Source organism: Myotis daubentonii, chromosome 1 (assembly GCF_963259705.1).
Source record: "Myotis daubentonii chromosome 1, mMyoDau2.1, whole genome shotgun sequence".
NCBI classification, from domain to species: Eukaryota; Metazoa; Chordata; class Mammalia; order Chiroptera; family Vespertilionidae; genus Myotis; species Myotis daubentonii.
In genome coordinates, this window is record NC_081840.1 from 57,571,435 (window position 1) to 57,598,738 (window position 27,304).

A 27,304-nucleotide genomic window follows, 5' to 3' on the forward strand; every position below is an offset into this window, starting at 1 on the left:
GTGCACAGGACAATGCCCAACCAACTGAGCCACATTGGCCAGAGCTGTAAAGATATTTTTTTATAAAGATATCAAAGTATTCATGAAGGAATACAATCAAAATTATCTTATATATTTTGTGTAAATTATCACTAACTAAATTTATTATTTACTTTGTAACTTTTGATTGGTTTGTGACCTGTTGTATTCCTTTTTTTCTTAAACATATTTTCTGTTTACTTTATAGGAGGAGATACATTAGATGAGTGTGGTTTGAGATACCTATTAGCAATGCGCTTGCACACATGCCTTTTGACATCACTGCCTCCTTTATACCGAGTACAGCTTCTTCATCAAGGTATTTAACTGCTTGTTTGAACCTTTGCACAACTTTTATTCAGTATAGAAGTGGTTGGTGTGGTGTATTCATACTTGTGTATAAACATTAGGTAAATCATATGCAAACCTAGACTTAATACCTTCCTGTCACATAGCACCCACTTACCATTTTTCTGTGTATCTTTCAGTTCTGTTCCAAGACTTTTGTTGATATATTTCAGTTTCTTAGACTTTACTCAATAAAGGTGTAGTAGCTTAGCAGTAAACCTGACATTGTATACCAATGTGGTCCTGAATTTCTTTGACATCTGTTGTCTTTTCTTTAAAAATTCTATAAATTTTGCCCTACATGTTATTATGTATGTTTATTTTAATACTAGAGGCCCAGTGCACAAAAATTTGTGCACTCGGGGGGGAGGGGGGTCCCTCAGCCTGGCCTGTGCCCTCTCGCAGTCTGGAACCCCTCGGGAGATAACGACCTGCTGGCTTAGGCCTGCTCCCGGGTGGCAGAGAGCAGACCCAATCCCTAGGTGCAGCCCCTGGTCGGGCTCAGAGCAGGGCCGATTGGGGAGTTGGGGCGCCACCCCCTGTCATGCACAGAGCAGGGCGGATCTGGAAGTTGCGATGCCACCCTCAGTCACGCTCAGGGTAGGGCCGATTGTGGGGTTGGGGCACCGCCCCCTGTCACACTCAAGGCAGGGTTGATGGGGAGGTTGCGGTGCCACCCCCTGTCACGCACAGAGCAGGGCCCATCAGGGGAGTTGGGGCTCCGTACCCTGTCACGCACAGAGCAGGGCCCATCAAGGGGTTGGGGAGCTGCCCCCTGTCACACACAGAGCAGGGCGGATCAGGGGGTTGGGGCGCCACCCTCTATCACCCACAGAGCAGGGCCGATCAGGGGGTTGGGGTACCGCCACTGTCACACTCAGGGCAGGGCCGATGGGGAGGTTATGGCTCTACCCCATCACACACAGAGCAGGGCCCGTGGAGTGGTGGGGGTTGGGGCGCCGCCCTCTATCACCCACTGAGCAGGGCCGATCAGGGGGTTGGGCCCCGCCACTCTCACACTCAGGGCAGGGCCGATGGGGAGGTTATGGCTCTACCCCGTCACACACAGAGCAGGGCCCATGGGGGGTGGAGGGGTTGGGGCGCCACACCCTGTCACACACAGAGCAGGGCCGATCAGGGGGTTGGGGCGCCGCACCCTGTCACAGAGCCTCAGGGCGATCAGGGGATTGGGGAGCTCCCCCTATCAGGCACAGAGCAGGGCTGATCAGGGGGTTGGGGCGCCTTCCCCTGTCACGAACAGAGCAGGGTGGATAGGGAGGTTGTGGCCCCACTCCCTGTCACACACAGAGCCGCAGGGCGATCAGGGGGTTTGGGCGCTGCCCCCTGTCACACTGATCCCGGTGCTGGGAGGCCTCGCGGCTCCGCTGATCCCGGTGCTGGGAAGCATATTACCCTTTTACTGTATAGGGTAGAGGCCTGGTGCACAGGTGGGGGCCGGCTGGTTTGCCCTGAAGGGTGTCCTGGATCAGGGTGGGGGTCCCCACTGGGGTGCCTGGCCAGCCTGGGTGAGGGAATGATGGCTGTTTGCAGCTGGTCACACACCCTTCAGGGTGGGGGTCCCCACTGGAGTGCCTGGCCAGTCTGGGTGAGGGGCTGAGGGCTGTTTTCAGGCTGGCGGGTGACTGAAGCTCCCAACCGCTCCTTTTTTTCTTTTTCTTTTTTTTTATTCTGGACCAGCTTTAGCTCTGGCTCCAGCTCTGAGGCCTCTGCTGCTGAAAGCAGGTATCTGGTTTGTTTGGGTTCTATAATTGAAACACTGTGTCAGCTCCAGCTCTGAGATCCTGGCAGGCTGAAAGCAGGTTTCTGGGGTTTTGTTTAGCTTCTATATTTGTAACAATGTTTCAAACTGCAAGCTCAGAGGCCGGCAAGGCAGGCGGGGAACGTTGGTTTCCTCCGTCACTGAAGCAAACAAGCCTCATGTTCGCTTCAAGCTGCCTGGCTGCCAGCCGCCATCTTGGCTGGCAGTTAATTTGCATATCTCGCTGATTAGCCAATGGGAAGGGTAGCGGACTTATGCTAATTACCATGTTTCTCTTTTATTAGATAGGATAAGTTATTTATTCACAAGTAAAGATGATATTTCAGGAATATTTCCATATAGTAATCCAGCATACATCCAGCATACTGCCCCACATGCTACTTGGAAACACAGGATTTATATCAATTCTCTTACTTATAGATTAAAAAATTGAAACTAGAGTTCAAAGTGACCTGCCCAAAATATAGAGCTATTCATTAAAGGAGTTGGAATTAATGATTATTTACTCATGTTAGTTTTCTAGTGGTGGTATTACTGAACCCAGGGCTTGAAAATTCTTAACTCTTAGTCTGAAAGACTGTGCTAATTTACATTATTGAAAGCAATGTTTGATGATGCCAAAACATAACCCATTGCCAATACTTTATTATCATTTTAAACAATCTATGCCTTTCAGATAGGTTTTAAAAAATGTCTTGATGTTCTTTTAATTTTAGTTTAAAATGGTAATCAGATGGTACTGAATTACTTAATGGCAATTGTGTGCATTGGTTAGGGAAATTTAAAATACCTTAAATTTCTAAAACTTTGTCAAATTTCATTTTTCCTTTAATACAGTTAAAACTGGAGATGAGAAGGGACTGGTGTTGTAGGTGATGGTCCTGGGAACAGTTTTCAGGGAAAAAGATAAGTGGCCAGTATTTCAATAGAAAAGTTAAGAGGAACAGAGATAAACTGCAAGGAATAGCCTGCCATTGCTAGGCAAATAAAAATGAGTGCCAGTGTCCTGGCTGGGTCGCTCAATTGGTTAGTCTCGTCCTGATATGCCAAAGTTGCAGGTTTGACCTCCTGGTCAGGGCACATATAAGAGATAACCAATTAAAAAAAAACAAAACTGCCTGTTGGTGCCTCTGTTCTTTCTTTTTAATACCTTTTTTCACCTCTAATAGTTAGGATTCCAAATACATTCACTGCTTTTAATCTTGCTCTCTGAGTTTAATTCCCTCAACATGCCTCTGCATTTTCAAAAATTTCATTAATCAAATTTCATTTAAGGGTATAGAATATAATATATTGTGTATTATTCTTTTATATTAGACATTTTATATCAGCAAAGTATGCTTTTGCATTGCTATCTAATAGCATTTTCTAAAGCAAAGTGTTAGTTATTTGATGTAGTAATTATCTCTTAAATCAGACGAAGATTTAAATAGTGAGGAAATTAATCTGCCTTTTAGGTTCTGAAAAATTACAAATTGATGTGATTTAATTTTGTCCACCTTCCCCCCCTCTAAATTTGTAGTGGCAGTCAAGGCTTACTGCATTGACTTTGTGATATAATTTTAAAACAGTTGTATATATATACTAGCAATGGAAAATTTAAAAGACATGATTATTATTCAAAATGGTCATATTAAGCCCTGGCCAGTTTGGTACTGCGGATAGAGCATCAGCCTGCAGACTGAAGGGTCCTGGGTTCGATTCTGGCCAAGGGCACAGCCTGGGTTGTGGGCTCAATCCCCGGTAGGGAACATGCGAAAGGCAGCCAATCAATGATTCTTATCATTGATGTTTCAATCTCTCCCTCTCCCTTCCTCTCTGAAATCAATAAAAAATACATATATATTAAAAAAAAGACAGACAAAATGGTCATATTAGTTTTTTCCTTTTATACTTTCTAAAGGAATTATTTTAAAGCAGTAATTATTAGATAAGCTTTAAGCTACATGTAAGATTTCTATAGTACATAGTTGTTAGTGAAAAAACTTATATGTAGTAATTTTGATAGCCTTATAGCACTGAGAGGCCTGTGTTGTAATGTGACTATCACTGATTGACCCCGGATATTTCTGTTTACAAAATGGGTTCACATAGATGGCTACTTTGGCCAATCTGGCTTCTTTTCTAGACTTTTCAGGGTTCTCCCCAGCATTCTCACTACCTGTTAACCATGTAGGGTCCACTCTCCTCATGTTTCCTCTTCACCTGCTCTAAGTGGAGTAGTAAAGTGTTATCAGTAAACTATTGATAAACTCATTTGTACTTCCAAGTCTGATGGTGTCACTAAGCCCATTTTGTTATCTAGATCCCTGTCAGCCTTCTACCAGAGCAAAAAAGAATTTGCCATATCCCATCAATATTAGGCAGCTTTAAACTACTTTCAACTAAAGTGTTAAATACAGAGGAATGTACCTCCTGACTTTTAGTCCCTGGAACTTGCATGAAATTTAGAGCTTCCTTTAAGGTGATATTTAGCTCTTTGGCCAGATAGATGAATGGGGCAGTTTACAGTATTCAGTACTAAAGGATATGGTCTGCAAGCAAGAGGAACCGTGAAACACCAACCCAAGCACATGGGCCATGATGCTTTGACTCCACCAAAGCTTTCACTGTTGATAAGTTTGGTGTGTGTACATATGAATGGCTTGATATTCAGATATCTTTCTTTCCAATGAGTAAGTTTTAGTGTCTCTATTTTTTTTCTTTTGGAATTTTTTTTCTTAATTGATAAAGGTATTACATATGTGTCCTTGTCCCCCCAACTTTCCCCCATTCCCCCACTCATGCCCTCACCCCCTGGTGTCTGTGTCCATTGGTTAGACTTATATGCATGCATACAAGTCCTTTGGTTGATCTCTCCCCCTTATCCCCACCCTCCCCTACCTTCCCTCTGCTGATGAACAAAAACAGATCCAGAGATAGTGTCTCTATTTTTGTAGGGGAACAAAAGCAAGTATGTTAGGGAAAAAGGGAGAGATTTTTATTTTTTTTATCCTATTACTGATCTTATATATAGAAGCTTATAGTATAAAAATCCTGAATTATGAAAGACTTCCTTTCTTCCTTTCATTCTTTTCATAATGAATGAACACATGGCTATATGAAAAGTTGTTTTGAAAAGTTCTTCTTTTTTTGATATACTTCTGAAGGTTATTATTTATATTTCTAATTTAGGTGTGTCTACTTGCCATTTTGCCTGGGCTTTTCATTCGGAGGCTGAGGAAGAACTGATTAATATGATTCCTGCAATTCAGAGAGGAGACCCTCAGTGGTCTGAGTTAAGAGCAATGGGAATTGGTTGGTGGGTCAGGAATATTAACACTCTCCGAAGATGCATTGAAAAGGTAACTTTACTTTAGTGGATTTTGAACTTTAAAAATGTATTTTCTTGAAGGATAAAATATATTATCTTCAAGAAACATCTGCAGTAGGGAATTAGTTTGTATATCTTTTTTTTAAAAAAATGTATTTTATTGATTTTTCACAGAGAGGAAGGGAGAGAGATAGAGAGAGTTAGAAACATCGATGAGAGAGAAACATCGATCAGCTGCCTCTTGCACATCCCCGACCGGGAATGTGCCCGCAACCCAGGTACATGCCCTTGACCAGAATTGAACCCGGGACCTCTCAGTCCGCAGGCTGACGCTCTATCCACTGAGCCAAACCAGTTTCGGCTGTATATCTTGAGATCTTGAAATTTCTTAAAACTTTTTGGAGATTCCAAAACTTGATTTTTATAAAGTGCTATGCAATATGTCAATTTTCTTTTTCCATATATACTGAGTTTATAATACTATGGAATAGCAATATTTTCTGCTATCTGTTAAGGTATGTTCTAATTTAAGAAACTAAAAAATCTAAAGTTAGAAAGTAAAGTTCTTGTCAGTTATATACATAGAAAAATCATTCTTTTATGTAAAGGATTCTGCATGGCTTGTATAATAAACAGCAAGCTTCCTGTTCACACTTAAAATAACATTCAATAAAAAGTTTTTATTTGTGTGCACTTGAAGGACATATCTATGGCAGCAAATGAAACACGCTGTACATTTTTTAAGACAGGTTTTTGGAACCAGTTTTCTGGTAGATTCCCTTTAGGGAAAAAAATTGTTAAAAATTTTGTTAGTGGAAGCTGCAAGTTCTTTTAGTGTTGCAGAAATTAACTGTTATTGAGCACCTACTGTTTGCCAGGTTTGGTGTTAGTTGCTTTTCATAAATTATTTCATCATCTCATCAGCCCCAGCCCCGTTTTTCACCTGATGGAACTAAGATTCAGAGAAGGTAGGTAACCAGCCAAACTCCCCATCAATTGTAAGTGTCAGAAGTGCCCTTTCTACTCTGTCAGGGTTAGGAAAGTGTAATTCTTATTCATTGTTTACTTTCAGGAGTCCATCAAAATTCCTTAAGTACAATTAGTGATACTGCATTTGTGAAGTATGAATGTATTTCTCCCAAGAGGAGTTTATTTTCTACAATAGTAGTTCTCAAATTTTAGTGTCAAAGAATCATCTGACAAGCTTATTTAAAATGCATACCCCCCAAACCTCAGTCCCACTCCAATTTCATTATGGTAGGTCTGTGGCCTCTTCCTCTGAATTAGTGTCCTGTGATTCTTGTGTTCATGGTTTTCAGATCACAGTTTGAAGTGTGAGTATAAAAGTGTCATTTTCCTGCTACCTGTAAGGCAGCCAATAAGATACCCACATTTCTCTCAAAATAGGAACAAATGTCAGAAAGAATTTTTCTCACACCAACCAAGAAATCTAGTTTCTGGTATATAGGAAAAGTTAATTGTTATATAAATAACACAGTAAGTATCTGCATGGAATTTTTTATGTCCCTAAGAAAAAGAAGACATATTTTTTCTGAAATGTTTCAGATATTGCTTACAAAAGATCTCTTTAATTTCCTGTCAGTGATGTGTTGTGTTATAATTAAAATAGAGGCCCAGTGCACGAATTTCATGCACTGGTAGGGTCCCTGGCAATGGCTAGCTGAGGCCTCCCTCCCTTCCCCCAGCCAGCCCCACCCCCTGGTTGAATTCCTGATCAAGGGGACAATTTGCATACTATGCTTTTATTATATAGGATATTTCTGATATATATGTGTGTGTGTGTGTGTGTGTGTGTGTGTGTGTGTGTGTATATATATATATATATATATATATATATATATCCACAAGTAATGTATTGCTTAAAATTAAATCAGAAAGGATATGTAAATTGTTTTGCCTTGAGATGTGTATTATCAATTCTTAACTGAAGATGAATAAAAATTCTTCTAAAAATTATTAAACATTGGAATACTAAGTTAAGTGATTGAAGGCTGAGAAAATACTAAAAAAGGGGAAGAGAAATAAAAGGGTATTGAGAGTAAAGCATTTTTATGGTGCAGTTTTAGGTGTCCTTTCCCTTTCCCATGCTTCAGTAGCTTCCTGCTTCCCTATCAGTCAATGTAAGCTAATAAAACATCCATTGTTTTTTATTATTATGCCTTTTAACTTAGTGATTTGCACAGGTTATCTCAGTATCTTGGAGAAATAAGAGATGGTCTATTTGATATTTTATTCAAAACAATGTAAAATACATAATAATGTTACTTTAATTTTTAAACTTACACTGAGTTGCCCTGGCCCATGTGGCTCGGTTGGAGTGTTATTCGTGTACCAAAAGTGGCAGGTTCAATTCCCAGTCAGGGCACATGCCCAGGTTGTGGGTTCTATGCTGGTCTGAGCCAGTGCTCAAGGCAGCCGGTCAATATTTCTTTATCACATCGATGTTTTCTCTCTTTCTCTCTCTCCTCCTTCCTCTCTCTCTAAAATCAATAAACTTAATACTGAGTTGATTGGTTCTATATATATTCAGACACTTTGGTTGTATGGCTCAAAGACATTATCACTTATAATACAAGAAGAATTACATGCTCATTAAGACTTTTTCTCATGAAATTTATGAGAACTAATCTTTGTAAGCCCTTCAAAATAATAGACCTTCAACCTTCTTTATTTTAATCACATGCTAGAGAGAATGTATCAATCCTTCAGAATTGTCAAAATTGATTGGAAAATACTAAATACTAGCTTTTTAAAAAGTCCATTAAAAAAAACCTGGAAATTTAATTTTTGTCTGTAATTTTATAAATGTGTTTGTATAATTAGTATTTATTCACAGATGTCTGTATCAGTATTAGTTGAAAGCTTTAAATTGTGAAATCATATGTACCATAGAAGTTACCATTTTAACTTCTATAAAACATTAAGAGATGTAATATGTTTGATTTTTAAGAAAAAGTCACATCTATTGAATATTCATTCTGCATTTTTTATTGTTTCCTATGTTAGACAATTTTATTACTACCAGGGTTCTGATCCCTTTTCTACCCCTTACTGTGTGACTTTAGGCAATTCACTTAACCTCTCTGTGTCTCATATCTAAAATGGAAATAATAGTACCTCAGAGATTGTGGTAATTCAATAAGAGAAATAAAAGGTGTTTATTTTTATTACTTTTATTGTTACTGATATCAGATGGTTGTCCCATCCTATATAATAAAAGGCTAATATGCAAATTGTCCTTACAGGTGGGAGTTTGACTGACCAGGAGTTAGACATGTGCTGACCTCCAAGGGGCGGCACGGAATGAAGGCAGGCTTCAGCCAGCAGCCGGCAGCCGGGGAAGGGAGGCCCCGGCTGGTAGCCGACAGCTGCTAGGGACCCCACCCATGCACAAATTTTGTGCACTGGGCCTCTAGTGTATTATAGGATACTGGAGATTGTAGGATAGAGCCACGTTTTCCTGTCTCCATAGTTTCTATCAGCCATGAAAATAGCAGGGAAGCATTAATTGTTGTTTAATTGGTTGTAATTTTTAATTAAATGGTTAATTTAATATAGTATTTTATTTACCATTTAGGTTGCCAAAGCTTCTTTTCAAAGGAACAATGATGCCTTGGATGCTGCATTATTCTACCTTGCAATGAAGAAGAAAGCAGTAGTGTGGGGTCTGTTTAGGTAAGTTGTCTCAGCACTTAACATAATTTAGTTGAATGAAGATTGTGCTTTGAATCAGAAACTTAATATTTTTGAAAGTATTTAGATATATGAGCTTGTTCAAATCAGCTTCTTTGGGCTTTGGTTCTTTATCTGCGAAAGATGGGTACAATATTGTTTCAGCTTACCTAAAGAATGGGATGTTGTTTTAAAAAAAGTTGATAAATATACTTTGTAAAGTAAAAAAGTGCTCTTGCTTCCTACTTAGGTATACATAGGGTAATTTGAGCTTTCCTTATTAGAAGGAAAGAGAAGCTGATAATAAATACTTATCATTGAAGTTATTGTTCTCTTTTTAGATTGATTTTTGTGGTTTTTATTTTTACACATTCCGTAAAGGATTCAAAATATTTAAAATTGGTTTAACCACTGGTGTTTGTGTTCTGGTTCCCAGGTCACAGCATGAGGAAAAAATGACAGCGTTTTTCAGTCACAACTTTAATGAAGATAGATGGCGTAAAGCTGCTTTGAAAAATGCTTTCTCTTTACTTGGAAAACAACGCTTTGAACAGTCTGCTGCTTTTTTCTTGTTAGCTGGTTCATTGAAAGATGCCGTAGAGGTATAAATAAGAAAATATGCTGTGCAATACTTGCAAGAGATGGAAAACCTGAAAAGGTTGTAGTGGAGATTGTAAATTTTGTCATATGTTTTAAGGGCAGAGAATAACTACAGAAGTTACTGAACTTAAATAGTGGCACTGTGAAAAATGAAATTATAAATAAGTTCAAGTGAGAAACACAAAAATTTTATATAGGGAATATTTCATTTTAAGAATACATGCATTTCAAGTATAAATGTATGAAACATGGCAAAAAATGGTTTATGAATATCTTCTTCCTTGCCATATTGTGATTCTGAACTATTTAAAGTATATAAATGGTCCCAACCTCCTTATTTAGTGTAGAAAGGCAGATACGTTTAAGTTCTTTTTCTTCTAAATGTAAGTCATAGGTATGGAACCAAAATTGAAATTTGTACTGTTTTGTAATGTAATTGTTCTAGATATTAGAAAAGGAATGAGAATAGGTAAAACTTTGCTTTAAATATATATATATATATTAATTTCAGAGAGGGAGAGAGAGAGAAACATCAATGATGAGAGAAAAGCATTGATCTGCTGCCTCCTGCATGCCCTACACTGAGGATCAAGCCTGCAACCTGGGCATGTGCCCTGACCGGAAATCGAACCATAACCTCCTGGCTCATAGGTCAATGCTCAACCACTGAGCCACGCCAGCTGGGCAAACTTTGCATTTTTTTATATATAGAACCCTGGCAACTGGTTAAGAGAGTAATTACAGATGTTCCTGTTTATTTATGATATCTTTCTCTTAGGGTACTTACTGTTGTTATGAACAATCCAAATGAGTGAAGGAAAAATAGAACTGGAAATAATACATGATAGAAGGAATAGGAAATATCCAACAAAGTGAAAGTACTTCACAATTAGAATTAGTCATATTTTCAAACTTATCTCAGGGTATGATTTTTTAAAAATAAACATTTAGCCCTGGCCAGTGTTATTAAGTGGTTAGAGTGTCAGCCCAAACACCAAAGGGTCTCAGGTTTGATTCCCGGGGAAGGGCACATACCTGGGTTTGATCCCAGTCTTTGTTGGGACACATGCAGAAGGCAACCAGTTATCTCTCTCACATTGATCCATTGATCGATCTATCTTTCTTTCTTTCTTTCTTTCTTTCTTTCTTTCTTTCTTTCTTTCTTTCTTTCTTTCTTTCTTTCTTTCTTTCTTCCTTCCTTCCTTCCTTCCTTCCTTCCTTCCTTCCTTCCTTCCTTCCTTCCTTCCTTCCTTCCTTCCTTCCTTCCTCCTTCCTTCCTTCTTCCTTCCTTCCTTCCTCCCTCCCTCCCTCCCTCCCTCCCTCCCTCCCTCCCTTCCTTCCTTCCTTCCTTCCTTCCTTCCTTCCTTCCTTCCCCCCTCTCCTCTCTCTTTATCCCTCTTCCTCACCTTTCTCTCCCCCCCCCACCTTCCTCCTGTCCACTCTAAAAAAATCAATGGAAAAAATATGCTTACAATAAAGAATTATTTAAAAGAAAAAAAGAAAAAATATGCTTAAATGTTTATAATTTTTAATGGAAAGTTTAGCCTAGAAAGAAGATACTCTGGTAAAGAAGAGACATGTTGATTGACTCATATTGTCTGAATGACCTCAAAATCTCAAGATGTGTTGTTACATTAGTATATAAATAAAATCATAGAGAGTAAGATAGGATATGTGGCTTCATTTCATGCATTATTTGCTATATAAATAGAAGGTTCTTTTAAAAGAGTAAAAATTATGTTTATATTAGAGGCCCGATGCACTCGGGGGTGGGGGTGTTCCTCAGCCCAGCCTGCTCCCTCTCGCAGTACAGGAGCCCTGCACCCACCACCGCCACTGTGCTTGCCAGCCGTGATCCCGGCTTCTGGCTGAGTGGTGCTCCCCCTGCGGGAGTGCACTGACCACGAGGGGACAGCTTCTGAGTTGAGCATCTACCCCCTGGTGATCAGTGCATGTCATAGAAGTCGGTTCTGCTGTTGGGCTAAAACCTGCTCTCTGACATCCCCCGAGGAGTCCTAGATTGCAAGAGGGCTCAGGCCAGGCCGAGGGACCCCACCAGTACATGATCAGGGTTAGGGAAGGACAAGGGAGGTTGGCCAGCCAGGGAGGGATCATAGGAGGGCGCCAGGGTGTGTCTGGCCTGTCTTGCTCAGTCCTGATCGGCCCAGACCCCAGCAGCAAGTTAACTTACTGGTCGGAGCGTCTGCCTCCTGGTGGTCAGTGCATGTCATAGTGAGCGGTTGAGCGGCCTTAGCATGTTATTAGCATACTAGGGGCCCGGTGCACGAAATTCGTGCACTGGGGTGTGTGTGTGGGGGGAGTGTCCCTCAGCCCAGCCTGCCCCCTCTCACATACTGGGAGCCCTCAGGCGTTGACCGCCATCACCCTCCAATCGCAGGATCGGCCCCTTGCCCAGGCCTGACACCTCTGACAGAGGTGTCAGGCCTGGGCAGGGGACCCTCATTACCCCCTATCACTGGTTCTGCCCCCAGCCCAGGCCTGATGCCTCTGGCCCAGGCATCAGGCCTGGGCAGGGAACCCCCAGACCCCTCCGATTGCTGGCTCTTCCCCTTGCCCAGGCCTGATGCCTCAGCCAGAGGCGTAGACCCCCATCACCCTCTGGTCACCTGATCGGCCCCTTGCCCAGGCCTGACGCCTCCGCCAGAGGTGTCAGGCTTGAACAGGGGACCCCCATCTCCCCCCGATCACTGGCTCTGGCCCCCGCCCAGGCCTGAGGCCTCTGGCCCAGGAATCATGCCTGGGCAGGGGACCCCCATCTCCCTCTGATCGCTTGCTCCACCCCCCGCCCAAGCCTGATGCCTCTGACCCAGGCTTCAGGCCTGGGCAAGGGGACCATCATATCCCCCCAATCCCCGGCTCTGCCCCCCGCCCAGGCCTGATGCCTCAGCCAGAGGAGTTGACCCTCATCACCCTCCGATCACCAAACACTGAATCGGCCCCTTGACCAGGCCTGAGGCCTCCGGCAGAGGTGTCAGGCCTGGGCAGGGGACCCCCAGCTCCCCGCGGTTGCAGGCTCCGCCCCTGCACAGGCCTAACGCCTCTGGCTGAGGCGTCCGGCCTGGGCAGCGGGGACCTGCAGCTGCAGCGGCCCCGCGATCGTGGGCTTCGCTTTAGGCCCAGGCAAGGGACCCCTAGCTCCCAGGACTGCCAGCTTCGACCGTGTCCAGCTCCCATCGCTGGCTCCACCCCTACTTCCTGCTATCACTGGCCAGGGCGGCAAAGGCGCCTGATTCTCCAATCATGGCTGGGGGGCAGGGCAAAGGCGGCCCCAGGGTCGCCTTTGCCCTGCCCCCCAGCTCTTAGCTCCCCCCTGGGTTTCCGATCACTGTCAGTGGCAGGGGGCTTCTTCCTGCTTTCCCTTTTGCCTCCCTGCATTGTGCCTACATATGCAAATTAACCGCCATCTTGTTGGCAGTTAATTTGCATATAGCCCTGATTGGCCAATGAAAAGGGTATCGTCGTACGCCAATTACCATTTTTCTCTTTTATTAGTGTAGATTACGCTTTGATTGGTTGAACAGCTGACCAGATGACTGGACACTTAGCATATTAGGCTAGGCTTTATAATATAGGATGGAAATACATTTGGAAATTAAGAGGAACTGCTGTGTATAAATTCAAATGTCATAATAGGCATTTAATTTAAAAATGAACATTACTAATTTAAATTGATCCAAGTCTGAGGTGATATTGATATACTTTGTTTTATGCTTTTTTTGTGTGTTATTTGTTTGTTAACCCTCACCTGAGGATATTTTTTTCCATTGATTTTTATAGAGAGTGGAAGGGAACAGGGAGAGACAGGGAGAGGGCAACATAGATGTGAGAGAGACATATTGATTAGTTGTCTCCCATATGCGCCCCAACCGGTGCTGGGGATTGAGCCTACAACCAAGGTATATGCCCTTGACTGGATTCAAACCTGTAACCCATCAGTCCGCAGGTCAATGCTCTAACCACTGAGCAACTGGCTAGGGCTGTTTTATGCTTATTTTATAAGTTTTTTTTAGGCTGGAAGCTACTAAGTTCAGATTACTTACTCTTCTTGCTATTCTTTAATCTTCTATCAGGCAATCATTTAGCTGCCCTTCAACCTCAGGTCTCCCTCCTTCCACTGTGAAATATAAGTGGTAGATAACTTAAGGATATTGTTGGGATATTTTATAATTAAATAATTATCATTAATTAAATATTTCTTAATATTAAAATTTACAGGTGTGTCTTGAAAAAATGGAAGATATTCAGCTGGCCATGGTTATTGCCCGTTTATATGAATCTGAATTCGAAACTTCATCCACTTACATATCTATCCTAAATCAGAAGGTTTTGGGTTGCCAAAAGGATGGCTCAGGATTCGATTGCAAAAGATTACATCCTGATCCTTTCCTGCGTAGTCTTGCCTATTGGGTAATGAAAGATTATACCCGAGCCTTGGACACGTTATTGGAACAAACACCAAAAGAGGATGATCATCATCAAGGTAGGATATTTTCTAAGTTTCTTTTTCTTTTTAAAAGAAGACAGTTTTTGAGCTCATGTTCACTTAGATCAAAACAAAACCAATAACATAAAACTCATTATTACCAGATTTACTTTTCAACATTGAGAAATTATCAAAATTTCTTGTGTGCTAAAGGATTAGTCACTTACTGTTTGTAATTGAGCCTATCATTTTGTTATGAGTAGTACTAAGAAGACTTCACACACATTTTCAGTCTTGCAGGTTGAAGTTTATAAAATAGGATTACCATGCTACTCTAATTTCATATCCATTGAACTGAATCATTATACACCTCTTTCCATTTAATTACACAGCTAGTTTTCTTTTTGTGTGTGTTTTTTTATTATAGAAGAGATTTTGGCTGTTATACATATTGGTTTAGTGCTTAGGCCTTAAAAAACTATTCTTATGTGCTAAACTTTCTTTAGTCTTATTTATCCTGAATAATTTAGATTTTTTAAGAATCTGGAGGGTATTTATCAGATTGTCTGCAATAATTTTAAAAATGGAACCTTCTAAGTATTCATCAACAGGATAGTTAAATAAATTATAATCTAATCTAATAAAAGAGAAACATGCAAATTGACTGCATCTCCGCTATGTCCCAAGCCACGCCCACCAGCCAATCAGAGCAACTATATGCAAATTAACCCAACCAAGATGGCGGACAGCAGCCACGGAGCTGGAGCAAGCAGGAGCCTTGGTTGCCCCAGCGATGGAGGAAGCCACGCTTCCCGCCTGCCTTGGCTGGCTTTTACCTCTGCTCAAGGCAACAAAGTTTCAATTATAGAAGATAAATAAATCCCAGATACCTGGTTCCAGCCAGCCTCCACTGGCAGCTTCGGTGGCTAGAGGCTGTAGCCAGCCTGCAAACAGCCATCAGCCACTCACCCAGGATGGCCAGGCACCCCAGCGGGACCCCCACCCTGATCCGGGACACCCTTCAGGGCAAACTAGTTGGCCCCCACCCATGCACCAGGCCTCTATCCTATATAATAAAAGGGTAATATGCAAATTGACCCTAACAGCAGAACAACTAGGAATGACTGGTCACTATGACACACACTGACCACCAGGGGGCAGACGCTCAATGCAGGAGCTGCCCCCTGGTGGTCAGTGCGCTCCCACAGGGGGAGCTCTGCTCAGCCACAAGCCAGGCTGACGGCTGCCAGTACAGCAGTGGTGGTGGGAGCCGCTCCCGCCTCCTCAGTAGCGCTAAGGATGTCCGACTGCAGCTTAGGCCTGCTCCCCGTTGGTAAGTGGACATCCCCTGAGGGCTCCCTGGCTGCCAGAGGGATGTCTGACTGCCAGCTTAGCCCCGATCCCTTGGGGAGTGGGCCTAAGCCAACAGGTGGTGGGGGTCTGAGACTGTGAGAGGGCACAGGCCGGGTTGAGGGACCCCCCCGCCCCCGAGTGCACAAATTTTTGTGCACTGGGCCTCTAGTATATTCATAAGTATAGAAACAGTGCCATTAAAAATGAGGTAAATTGACCCTGGCTGGGTAACTCAGTTGGTTCGAACATTGTTTAGATATGCCAAGGTTTCTGGTTCCATCCCTGGTAAGGGCACATACAAGAATCAACCAATGAATGTATCAAGTGGAACAACAAATCGATATTTCTGTCTGTCTGTCTGTCTGTCTGTCTCTCCCTTCCGCTCTTTCTCCAAAATTAATCAATGAACATATATTTTTAAATGAGATAATTGAGCCTGGCTGGCTTGGCTCAGTGGTTGAGCGTTGACCTATGAACCAAGACTCCACAATTAAATTCCTGGTCAGGGCACATGTCCAGATTGCAGGCTTGATCCCCATTTGGGGTGTGCAGGAGGCAGCTGATTAATGATTCTCTCTCATCATTGATGTTTCTCTCTCTTTCTCTCCCTCTTTCTTCCTCTCTGAAATCAATAAAGATATATTAAAAAAATAATTATGGCTTTTAAAAAATGATATAGATAAATTGATATGTTAATATGTGCTGTATTATTAAGTGAAAAAAGTAAGTAGCAGAACAGTGTGGTTCTTGATGCATTTTACAGATATGCATCACACAAGTGTGTGCTGACACAGTGTCTGGTCTCCTTCTTTTGTTGTTGTTTCCTGGAACAAATCACAAGAAATGCTGATCACATTTCTTTTGGGATTAGGAGTAGAGAGTTTTTACGTGCCCCAGTAATCTATAATAATAAAAGCATAATATCCTAATTAGACTGGACAGCTGAACGACCTCTGGATGTCATTTTGGATGTCCTTCTGGATGAAGCCACTGAGGTGGGGACTGAGGCAGAAGTGATTAGGGATGATCAAGCAGACAGGAGAGTGGTTAGGGGCGATGAGACAGGCAGGCAAAGTGGTTAGGGGCGATCAGGCAGGCAGGCAGGCAGGCAAGTGATTAGGAGTCAGTGGTCCCAGATTGCAAGAGGGATGTCCGACTGCCAGTTTAGGCCAATCCTGCAGTCGGACATCCCCCAAGGGGTCCCGGATTGTGAGAGGGTGCAGGCCAGGCTGAGGCACCCCCCCTTCCCATACTTGAATTTTGTGCATTGGGCCTCTAGTCTATCCTATATAATATCCTATATAATAAAAGGTTAATATGAAAATAGACCAAACAGCAGAACAGCCGAACAAACAGTCGCTATGACGTGCACTGACCACCAGGGGGCGTGCGGGGAACATGGTGGGTGTTGACTGCAGCAGGATGTGAGCAGGTGAGCGGGGGCACCAGACCAAGGTGAGCACTGGTCACTGTCATCAGGGCAAGCCTCTGGTGGTTACTGAAAATTCTTTGCTCCTGCCCAGTGCTTGCACCTGCTGCTGGCGCCGGCCCTGCTCATATCCACTGCCAGTGCCTGGTGCCAGTCCCGATTGCTCGGAACCGTCAGTGGGTGCGAGCAGCAGTTGCCTGTCCCAATCGCCCCTCAGGGCTTTTCCACCACCCCTGTTCCTGAGAGGAGATCGAGGCCAGCAGCCACCTCTCGCACCCACTGCCAGTGCCAGCCCCGCTCACACCCACAGCCAGCACCGGATTCACCACTTGCACCCGCTGCTGGTGCCCAGCACTGGTCCCGATTGTTCTGCACCATCAGCGGGTGTGAGCAGCGGCTGCTGGCCCTGATCACCCCTGCCTGCTCCTAAGGGGGGATTAGGGCAGCAGCTGCCACTCACACTTGCTGACAGCACTGGCCCCACTCGCACTCCCTGCTAGCACTGGCCCCAGTCGCTTTGTGCCTTCAGTGGGTGTGAGTGGGGCGGTGCCATCAGCGCATGGGAACGGTGGTGGCAGGAACAGGGCTGCTGGCAGACAGGTGACCCGTGGGCTGCTATGGAAGGGCCAGGTGGGGGCGTGGAAGATGGGCTAAGACCCACCCCTGTGCCTACTGCAGCCTTAGGGCCCATAGTTCTTTTCAAGGTGCACGAATTTGTGCACTGGGCCCCTAGTATCTACACTAATAAAAGAGAAAGATGCAAATTAACCATCACTCTGCTACACCCACAAGCCACACCCACCAGCCGATCAGGAGTCAGTATGCAAATTAACCCAAATAAGATGGTGGTGGCCACGGAGCTTGCAGGAGGCTTGGGTTGCTCCCAGCAATGGAGGAAGCCAAGCTTCCCACCTTCCCTGGCCTGCCCTGGGCTCTACCCAAGGCTACAAAGTTTCAATTATAGAAGATAAATAAATCCCAGATATGTGCTTCCAGGCCGCCCTGGGAAAAAAGAGAAAAAGGAGAGGCTGGGAGCTTGGGTCACCGGGGGACGTGGCCTGCCTGAAAACGGCCCTCAGCCCCTCGCCCAGGCTGGCCAGGCACCCCAGCGGGACCCCCACCCTGATCTGGGACACCCTTCAGGGCATACCAGCTGGCCTCTATCCGTGCACCAGGCCTCTATCCTATATAATAAAAGGGTAATATGCAAATTGTCCCTAACAGCAGAATGACTGGTCACTATGACACACACTGACCACCAGGGAGCATCTCCTGCATTGAGCGTCTGCCCCCTGGTGGTCAGTGCACTCCCACAGGGGGACCTCTGCTGAGCCACAAGCCAAGCTGACGGACGGCTGCCAGTACAGCGGTGGTGACCGGAGCCTCTCCCGCCCCCTCAGCAGCACTAAGGATGTCTGACTGCAGCTTAGGACTGTTCCCCACTGGCAAGGGGACATCCCCTGAGGGCTCCTGGGCTGCCAGAGGGATGTCTGACTGCCAGCTTAGGCCCGATCCCCAAGGGGCCCCAGACTGCGAGAAGGCAAAGGCCGGGCTGAGGGACACCCCTCCCCCGAGTGCACAAATTTTTGTGCACCAGGCCTCTAGTATATATATAAAAGCCTAAGTGACCAGTGAACTGGTCACTATGATGACGCACTGACCACCAGGGGGCAGACACTCAGCGCAGGAGTTGGACCCTGATGGTCAGTGCGCTCCTACAGCCAATCTCCTGCAGCTGGCCAACCTCCGTGGTCCCTTCCCCTGATCAGGCTGGCTAGCCAACCTCCCACAGTCCCTTTCCCTGGCTGGCCGGGTAGTCAGTGCACTCTCACAGCCAACCTCCTGAGGCCAGCCAACCTCCCGCAGTTTCTCCCCCCAGCCGTCAGCCCCAATCGGCCCCAATCACAGGTCAGGCTGAGGGACCCCACCCATGCACAAATTCATGCACCAGGCCTCTAGTTTTTTAATATTACTGGGTAATTTTTTATAGAAGAAAGGCTCAACTTATTTCTTAATGTTTTCCAGGTAAGTTTTTAAAAACTTATTGTGGAAAATTTCAGATATATATAAAAGAGTATATAACATAATGAAAATCTGTGAATTCATCACCCAGCTTCAATAGTTATCAACTTAATTCATCTGTAAATATTTCAGCATGTAACTATAAAAAACAAGAATTTCTTAAGAAGACATAACATATACTATTGTAAAGAAATTCTATTTATATCATCAAATACAATGTTCACATTTCCCCAGTGATCTCATAAAACGTTATACAGTTGATTATTAAAATATATATATTTTTATTGATTTCAGAGAGGCAGTGAGAGGGAGAGAGATGGAAACATCAATGATGAGAGAGAATCATGATCGGCTGCTCCTACATGCCCCCTTACTGGGAATCGAGCCTGCAACCAAGGCATGTGCCTTGACCAGAATCAAACCCAATGCGCTATCTATTGAGCCAAATCAGCTAGGGTGTTGTACAGTTTGTTTGAATCAAGAGGCCTGTATATTTGATTGGTTATGTTTACTTTAGTCAATAGTTTTTCCTTCTTTCTTTTTTTCCCTTGCAATTTATTTGTTTAAGAAGTCAGATACTTTCTTTTATTTTGGATTTTGCTGATTGTGTCCTTGTTGTGTTATTTAACACTAGAGGCCCAGTGCACAAAAATTTGTGCACTCGGGGGGGAGGGGGGGGCCCCTCAGCCTGGCCTGTGCCCTCTCGCAGTCTGGGACCCCTTGGGAGATAACCACCTGCTGGCTTAGGCCTGCTCCCGGGTGGCAGAGGGCAGGCCCAATCCCTAGGTGCAGCCCCTGGTCGGGCTCAGAGCAGGGCCGATTGGGGAGTTGGGGCACCGCCCCCGTCATGCACAGAGCAGGGCGGATCAGAAGGTTGCAATGCCACCCTCAGTCACGCTCAGGGTAGGGCCGATTGTGGGGTTGGGGCACCGCCCCCTGTCACACTCAAGGCAGAGTCGATGGGGAGGTTGTGGCGCCACCCCCTGTCACGCACAGAGCAGGGCCAATCAGGGGGTTGGGGCGCTGCCCTCTGTCACGCACAGAGCAGAGCCAATCGGGGTTGGGGCGCTGCCCCCTGTCACGTACAAAGCAGGGCCGGTCAGGGGGTTGGGGAGCTCCCCCCTGTCATGCACAGAGCAGGGTCGATCAGGGGGTTGGGGAGCTCCCCCCTGTCAGTCACAGAGTAGGGCCGATAGGGGAGTTGGCACACCGCCCCCATCACACACAGAGCAGGGCGGATCAGGGGGTTGGGGCGCCGCCACTGTCACACTCAGGGCAGGGCCAATGGGGAGGTTATGGCTCTACCCCATCACACACAGACCAGGGCCCGTGGGGGGGGGGGGGGGGTTGGGGCGCCGCCCTCTATCACCCACAGAGCAGGGCCGATCAGGGGGTTGGGGCGCCTTCACCTGTCACGAACAGAGCAGGGTGGATAGGGAGGTTGTGGCCCCTCCCCCTGTCACACACAGAGCCGCAGGGCAATCAGAGGGTTTGGGCGCTGCCCCCTGTCACACTGATCCTGGTGCCGGGAGGCCTCTCAGCTCCACTGATCCCAGTGCTGGGAGGCATATTACCCTTTTACTATATAGAATAGAGGCCTGGTGCATGGGTGGGGGCCGGCTGGTTTGCCCTGAAGGGTGTTCTGGATCAGGGTAGGGGTCCCCACTGGGGTGCCTGGCCAGCCTGGATGAGAGGATGATGGCTGTTTGCAGCTGGTCACACACCCTTCAGGGTGGGGGTCCCCACTGGGGCGCCTGGCCAGTCTGGGTGAGGGGCTGAGGGCTGTTTTCAGGCTGGGACTGAAGCTCCCAACTGCTCCTTTTTTTCTTTTTCTTTTTTTTAATTCTGGGCCAGCTTTAGCTCTGAGGCTCCAGCTCTTAGGGCTCCACTCCTGAAAGCAGGTATCTGGTTTGTTTCGGTTCTCGAAACTCTGTATCAACTCCAGCTCTGAGATCCCAGCCGGCTGAAGGCTGGTTTCTGGGCATCTGTATTTGTTACAATGTTTGAAACTGCAGGCTCAGAGGCCTTCAGCGGCCTGCGGGGAATGTTGGAGTCCTCTGTCACTGAAGCAAGCAAGCCTCATGTTAGTTTCAAGCTGCCTGGCTGCCGGCCCCCATCTTGGCTCACAGTTAATTTGCATATTGCCCTGATTAGCCAATGGGAAGGGTAGCGGTTGTACGCCAATTACCATGTTTCTCTTTTATTAGTGTAGATAGTTCTTTTTCTTGTGTTCTATTTCCTAGAAATTGGCAGTTAAGATTTCAGAGGCTTTTATCAGATGTTTTGGCGGAAATATTTCATAGGTGGTATCCATCAGGGGACTTGTGAAGTTAGCTTGTTTTGCTTTTTGTGGTATTAACAGCCATCAATGATCACTGCCTAGATGAAAAAATATATATTTATTGGTTTGTTTTGTTGGTTTTTTGTTTGTTTTTTTGTTTTTGTTTTAGAGGGGGCGGGGAAGGGAAGAGGGGAAAGAGGGAGAAGGAGAGAGAAAGAGAGAAACGTCGATTTGTTGTTCCTCTTATTTGTGCACTCTGGTTGCTTCTTGTATGTGCCCTGACCAGAGATTGAACCCACAAGCAGGGTGTATAGGGACAACGCTCTAAACAACTGAGCCACCCCACCAGGGCTGGCTTTTTTCCTTTTTATTTCATTAGTGGTTGTAAAATGATGATGTTCTAATAATGTGGTTTTATCCTTCTTTTATAAGCTAGAACTAGAGGCCAGTGCACAAAAATTTGTGCACTCGGGGGGGAGGGGGTGGTCCCTCAGCCCAGCCTGTGCCCTCTCACAGTCTGGGACCCCTCGGGAGATAATGACCTGCTGGCTTAGGCCTGCTCCTGGGTGGCAGAGGGCAGGCCCAATCCCTAGGTGCAGCCCCTGGTCGGGCTCAGGGCAGGGCCGATTGGGGAGTTGGGGCACGGCCCCCTGTCATGCACAGAGCAGGGATGATCGGGAGGTAGCGATGCCACCCTCAGTCACGCTCAGGGTATGGCCGATTGGGGGGTTGGGGAACCGCCCCCTGTCACACTCAAGGCAGGGTTGATGGGGAGGTTGTGGCGCCACCCCCTGTCACACACAGAGCAGGGTCAATCAGGGGGTTGAGGAGCTCCCCCCTGTCACTCACAGAGTAGGGCTGATAGGGGAGTTGGGGCACCGCCCCCTGTCACACACTGAGCAGGGTCCATCAGGGGGTTGGGGCGCCGCACCCTGTCACACTCAGGGCAGGGCCGATGGGGAGGTTATGGCTCTACCCCATCACACACAGAGCAGGGCCCGTGGGGGGCGGTTGGGGCGTCGCCCTCTATCACCCACAGAGCAGGGCCAACCAGGGGGTTGGGGCGCCGCCACTGTCACACTCAGGGCAGGGCTGATGGGGAGGTTATGGCTCTACACCGTCACACACAGAGCAGGGCCCGTGGGGGGGGGGGGTTTGGGGTGCCGCACCCTGTCACACACAGAGCAGGGCCGATCAGGGGGTTTGGGCGCTGCCCCCTGTCACGCTGATCCCAGTGCCAGGAGGCCTCGCAGCTCCGCTGATCCCGGTGCTGGGAAGCATATTACCCTTTTACTGTATAGGGTAGAGGCCTGGTGCACAGGTGGGGGCCGGCTGGTTTGCCCTGAAGGGTGTCCTGGATCAGGGTGGGGGTCCCCACTGGGGTGCCTGGCCAGCCTGTGGGCCATGAGGGAGGGCCCAAGATGTGTTCCATGCACTTCATGGTGACCAGTCGTTTGGTCATTTTGGTCATTGCCTTTGGTCATCCCTCATGGCCCCCCTGCCAGCCTGGTCACCCCATGCAGCCTGCCTGTTTGGTCATCCATCTGTTCTTTTCCGTTGTGATGGCCCCTGGCTTTTTATATATATACTAGAGGCCAGGTGCACAAAAATTTGTGAACTCGGGGGGGAGGGGGTCCCTCAGCCCGGGCTGTGCCCTCTCGCAGTCTGGGACCCCTCGGGAGATAACGACCTGCTGGCTTAGGCCTGCTCCCGGGTGGCAGAGGGCAGGCCCAATCCCTTGGTGCAGCCCCTGGTAAGGCTCAGAGCAGGGCCGATTGGGGAGTTGGGGCATCACCCCCTGTCATGCACAGAGCAGCGCGGATTGGGAGGTTGTGATGCCACCCTCAGTCACGATCAGGGTAGGGCCGATTGTGGGGTTGGGCCACCGTCCCCTGTCACACTCAAGGCAGGGTCAATGCGGAGGTTGCGGCGCCACCCCCTGTCATGCACAGAGCAGGGCCCATCAGGGGGGTTGGGGCACCGCCCCCTGTCACCCACAGAGCAGGGCTGATCAGGGGGTTGGGACGCCTTCCCCTGTCATGAACAGAGCAGGGTGGATAGGGAGGTTGTGGCCCCACCCCCTGTCACACACAGAGCCACACGGCGATCAGGGGTTTGGGCGCTGCCCCCTGTCACGCTTTTCCCGGTGCCGGGAGGCCTCGCGGCTCCGCTGATCCCGGTGCTGGGAGGCATATTACCCTTTTACTATATAGGACAGAGGCCTGGTGCATGGGTGGGGCCGGCTGGTTTGCCCTGAAGGGTGTCCTGGATCAGGGTGGGGGTCCCCACTGGGGTGCCTGGCCAGCCTGGGTGAGGGGATGATGGCTGTTTGCAGCTGGTCACACACCCTTCAGGGTGGGGTCCCCAATGGGGTGCCTGGCCAGCCTGGGTGAGGGGCTGAGGGCTGTTTTTAGCTGGTCACACATTCTTCAGGGTGGGGGTCCCCACTGGGGTGCCTGGCCAGTCTGGGTGAGGGGCTGAGGGCTGTTTTCAGGCTGGGGTGACTCAAGCTCCCAACCGCTCCTTTTTTTCTTTTTTTTTCTTTTTTATTCTGGGCCAGCTTTAGCTTGAGGCTTGGCTCCAGCTCTTAGGCCTGTGCTGCTGAAACTAGGTTTCTGGCCTTTGCTTACAATGTTGCTAATCTGCTGGCTGAAGTCCGGCGGTATTTCTTACAGAGTTTCTTAAACTGACCGCTCAGAGGCCTTCAGCTGCAGGTGGGGAACGTTGGTTTCCTCCATCACTGAGGCAACCAAGCCCCATGTTAGTTGCAATCTGCCTGGCTGCCTGCCGCCATCTTGGCTGATAGTTAATTTGCATATCTCGCTGATTAGCCAATGAAAAGAGGTCGTATGCCAATTACCATGTTTCTCTTTTATTAGTGTAGACTAGGGGCCCAGTGCATGAAATTCGTGCATTGGGTGTGTGTGTGGGGGGGGGGAGTTTCCCTCAGCCCAGCCTGCCCCCTCTCACATACTGGGAGCCCTCAGGCGTTGACCCCCATCACCCTCCAATCGCAGGATCGGCCCCTTGCCCAGGCCTGACGCCTCTGACAGAGGTGTCAGGCCTGGGCAGGGGACCCTCATTTCCCCCCATCACTGGTTCTGCCCCCAGCCCAGGCCTGATGCTTCGGCCAGAGGCGTAGACCCCCATCACCCTCCGATCGCCTGATCGGCCCCTTGCCCAGGCCTGACGCCTCCGCCAGAGGTGTCAGGCTTGAACAGGGGACCCCCATCTCCCCCTGATCACTGGCTCTGGCCCCCGCCCAGGCCTGAGGCCTCTGGCCCAGGAATCATGCCTGGGCAGGTGACCCCCATCTCCCTCTGATCGCTTGCTCCACCCCCCGCCCAAGCCTGACGCCTCTGACCCAGGCTTCAGGCCTGGGCAAGGGGACCATCATATCCCCCCAATCCCCAGCTCTGCCCCCCACCCAGGCCTGATGCCTCAGCCAGAGGAGTTGACCCTCATCACCCTCCGATCACCAATCACCGGATCGGCCCCTTGACCAGGCCTGAGGACTCTGGCAGAGGTGTCAGGCCTGGGCAGGGGACCCCCAGCTCCCCATGGTTGCAGGCTCCGCCCCTGCCCAGGCCTAACACCTCTGGCCTAGGTGTCTGGCCCGGGCAGCAGGGACCCGCAGCTGCAGCGGCCCCGTGATCGTGGGCCCCGCTTTAGGCCCAGGCAAGGGACCCCTAGCTCCCAGGACTGCCAGCTTCGACCGTGTCCAGCTCCCATCGCTGGCTCCACCCCTACTTCCTGCTATCACTGGCCAGGGCGTCAAAGGCACCTGATTCTCCGATCATGGCTGGGGGGCAGGGCAAATGCGGCTCCCCCCTGGGTTTCCGATCACTGTCAGTGGCAGGGGGCTTCTTCCTGCTTTCCCTTTCGCCTCCCTGCATTGTGCCTACATATGCAAATTTAACCGCCATCTTGTTGGCAGTTAACTACCAATCTTAGTTTGCAGTTAACTGCCAATCTTAGTTGGCAGTTAATTTGCATATAGCCCTGATTAGCCAATGAAAAGGGTATCGTCGTACGCCAATTACCATTTTTCTCTTTTATTAGATAGGATACTTGTCTAGAGTACAGTCTCCCTTAGCAACTGTTTGATTACTCTGAATTCCCGTAGTATGTATAGTGATGGGAACATAAATGTTTGATTCTTATGCTCTGGTTTCTCTTCAGATCGCATAAATGTTTGATTCTTTTTCTCAGTTTTCAAAATAATAGCTTGGTTCCCTAGCATTTTACAAAGTTGACCAATTAGATTTTATATTTTTAAAGGTTATTTTTGAACTCACAGATTTAGATAGACTTGTGTTTTAATCCATTGCAGTTTATTATTATCAATGTTTAGTTTATTCATCTATAATCAATGCAAGTCTTTTCAAATTTTGATTCTTTTTGATATTATTCCTTGATAGTTTGTTTGCTTTCTAGTTTGGCAAGATATTTCAGGCTCACTTTGTGTATTTCCTGCCCTAAACATGTAAATGGCCATTGCTTCAAAGAATTCTGGTTCCTTTCAGTATGAAATTATATGGAGAGACCACAGCCTGGGCACAGGTGTTCTCATTGCCATTGGTTTGGTCATAATTTCTAGGCCATTTCAATGAATGTAGTTAGGAATTTATTTTCCCTAAGAATTCATGAGTTCATACTGAAATTTCAAATTGAAATATGGATTATAGTGTTTTTTCTCTTTGGATTTAAAATTTGTGTCCTATAATGAAAAGCTTGGATTCTCATGACATTAATATAATTATCTGCTACTTAATATGCATGTTATAGTTTCAGAATGATGATGTAAATATTTTTCATAATAACATTACTGAGGACAGTTAAAACTTTTTCTTTTTTTTCCATTTTTTTTTTTATGATATGTACTACGAAGGATGTGTAGATAAATTACTTGTTTTAAAGTCACCTTATAGTTCCTCTCAGTGTGGTTGATGCTACCAACTTGATACCCAAAATCATTTCTCTAGTTTTGTTTTTGTGTGAATTTTTTTAAAAATTGATTTTCATTTAATGTTATATAAAACTAGGGCCCAGTGCATGAATTCATGCACCTTGAAACGAACTGTCGGTTGCAAGGCTGCGGTGGGCTCAGGGGCAGGTCTCGGCCCATCATCTGTGCCCCCACCTGGCCCCTCCCACCACAGCCCCTGGTCTCCTGTCTGCCAGCAGCCCCACTCCCACCACCACTGCTCCCATGTGCTGAGAAGGCCGGCCCTACTTGCACCCGCTGATGGCGTGGAGCAATTGGGGCCAGCGCCAGCAGCAGTTGTGAGCGGAGCTGGCACCATCAGTGGGTGCAAGAGGCTGCTGCCGGCCCTGATCGCCCCTCAGGAGCAGGGGGAGATGGAGAAACCCCGAGGGGTGATCGGGGCCAGTGCTGGGTGCTGGCAGCAGGTGCGAGTGGGGCCGGCACCAGCAATGGGTGCGAATGCTGGGTGGGACTGCAGCGTGTGGGAGCAAAGAATTTTCAGTAACCACCAGAGGCTCTCCCTGATGACAGTGACCGGCACCCCACCTTGGTCTGGCACCCCTGCTCACCATCCCACCACAACCGACGCCCACCATGTTCTGCACTCTGACTCCTTCTACTGAGGCCCGCCATGTTTTGCGCACACCCCTTGGTGGTTAGCGCACGTCATAGTGACCGGTTGTTCGGTTGTTCTGCCATTCGGTCTATTTGCATATTAGCCTTTTATTATATAGGATATTGACATCATTTTAAAATAAAATATATAAAACCAAGGTATTTTTAGAGAAATCTAGCTTCTTCTTTCCTGAGCTCTCTACCCTGTTCTTCCCTCCCTTATAGGGAACCAATTAAGCAATTTTGTGTCTGTGTTTTCCTTCCATTTAAAAAATATAAGTGCTGCAAGCATGTGTGTGTGTTCATATGGCCTCTCTACTTTCTCAGATAAAAGGTAGTTTATAATATGTTGCTTTTTGTACCTTCATTTATATAGTATATCCTGGACATAACTCCATAGCAACACATAGGGAAATTCTTT

General features: G+C 46.8%; 1 protein-coding gene across 4 annotated transcripts in view; it reads left to right on the plus strand.

The window, feature by feature from the left end:
- DMXL2 (Dmx like 2) overlaps window positions 1-27,304 on the plus strand; it is a 170,423-nt gene that overhangs the window by 106,833 nt on the left and 36,286 nt on the right. For all 4 annotated transcript variants that reach the window (XM_059701311.1, XM_059701322.1, XM_059701333.1 and 1 more), the window contains 5 exons: window positions 227-337; window positions 5,321-5,490; window positions 9,058-9,155; window positions 9,589-9,754; window positions 13,989-14,253. In XM_059701311.1, the coding sequence (XP_059557294.1) occupies window positions 227-337; window positions 5,321-5,490; window positions 9,058-9,155; window positions 9,589-9,754; window positions 13,989-14,253 (810 nt within the window). The remainder of the gene's footprint in view (window positions 1-226; window positions 338-5,320; window positions 5,491-9,057; window positions 9,156-9,588; window positions 9,755-13,988; window positions 14,254-27,304) is intronic.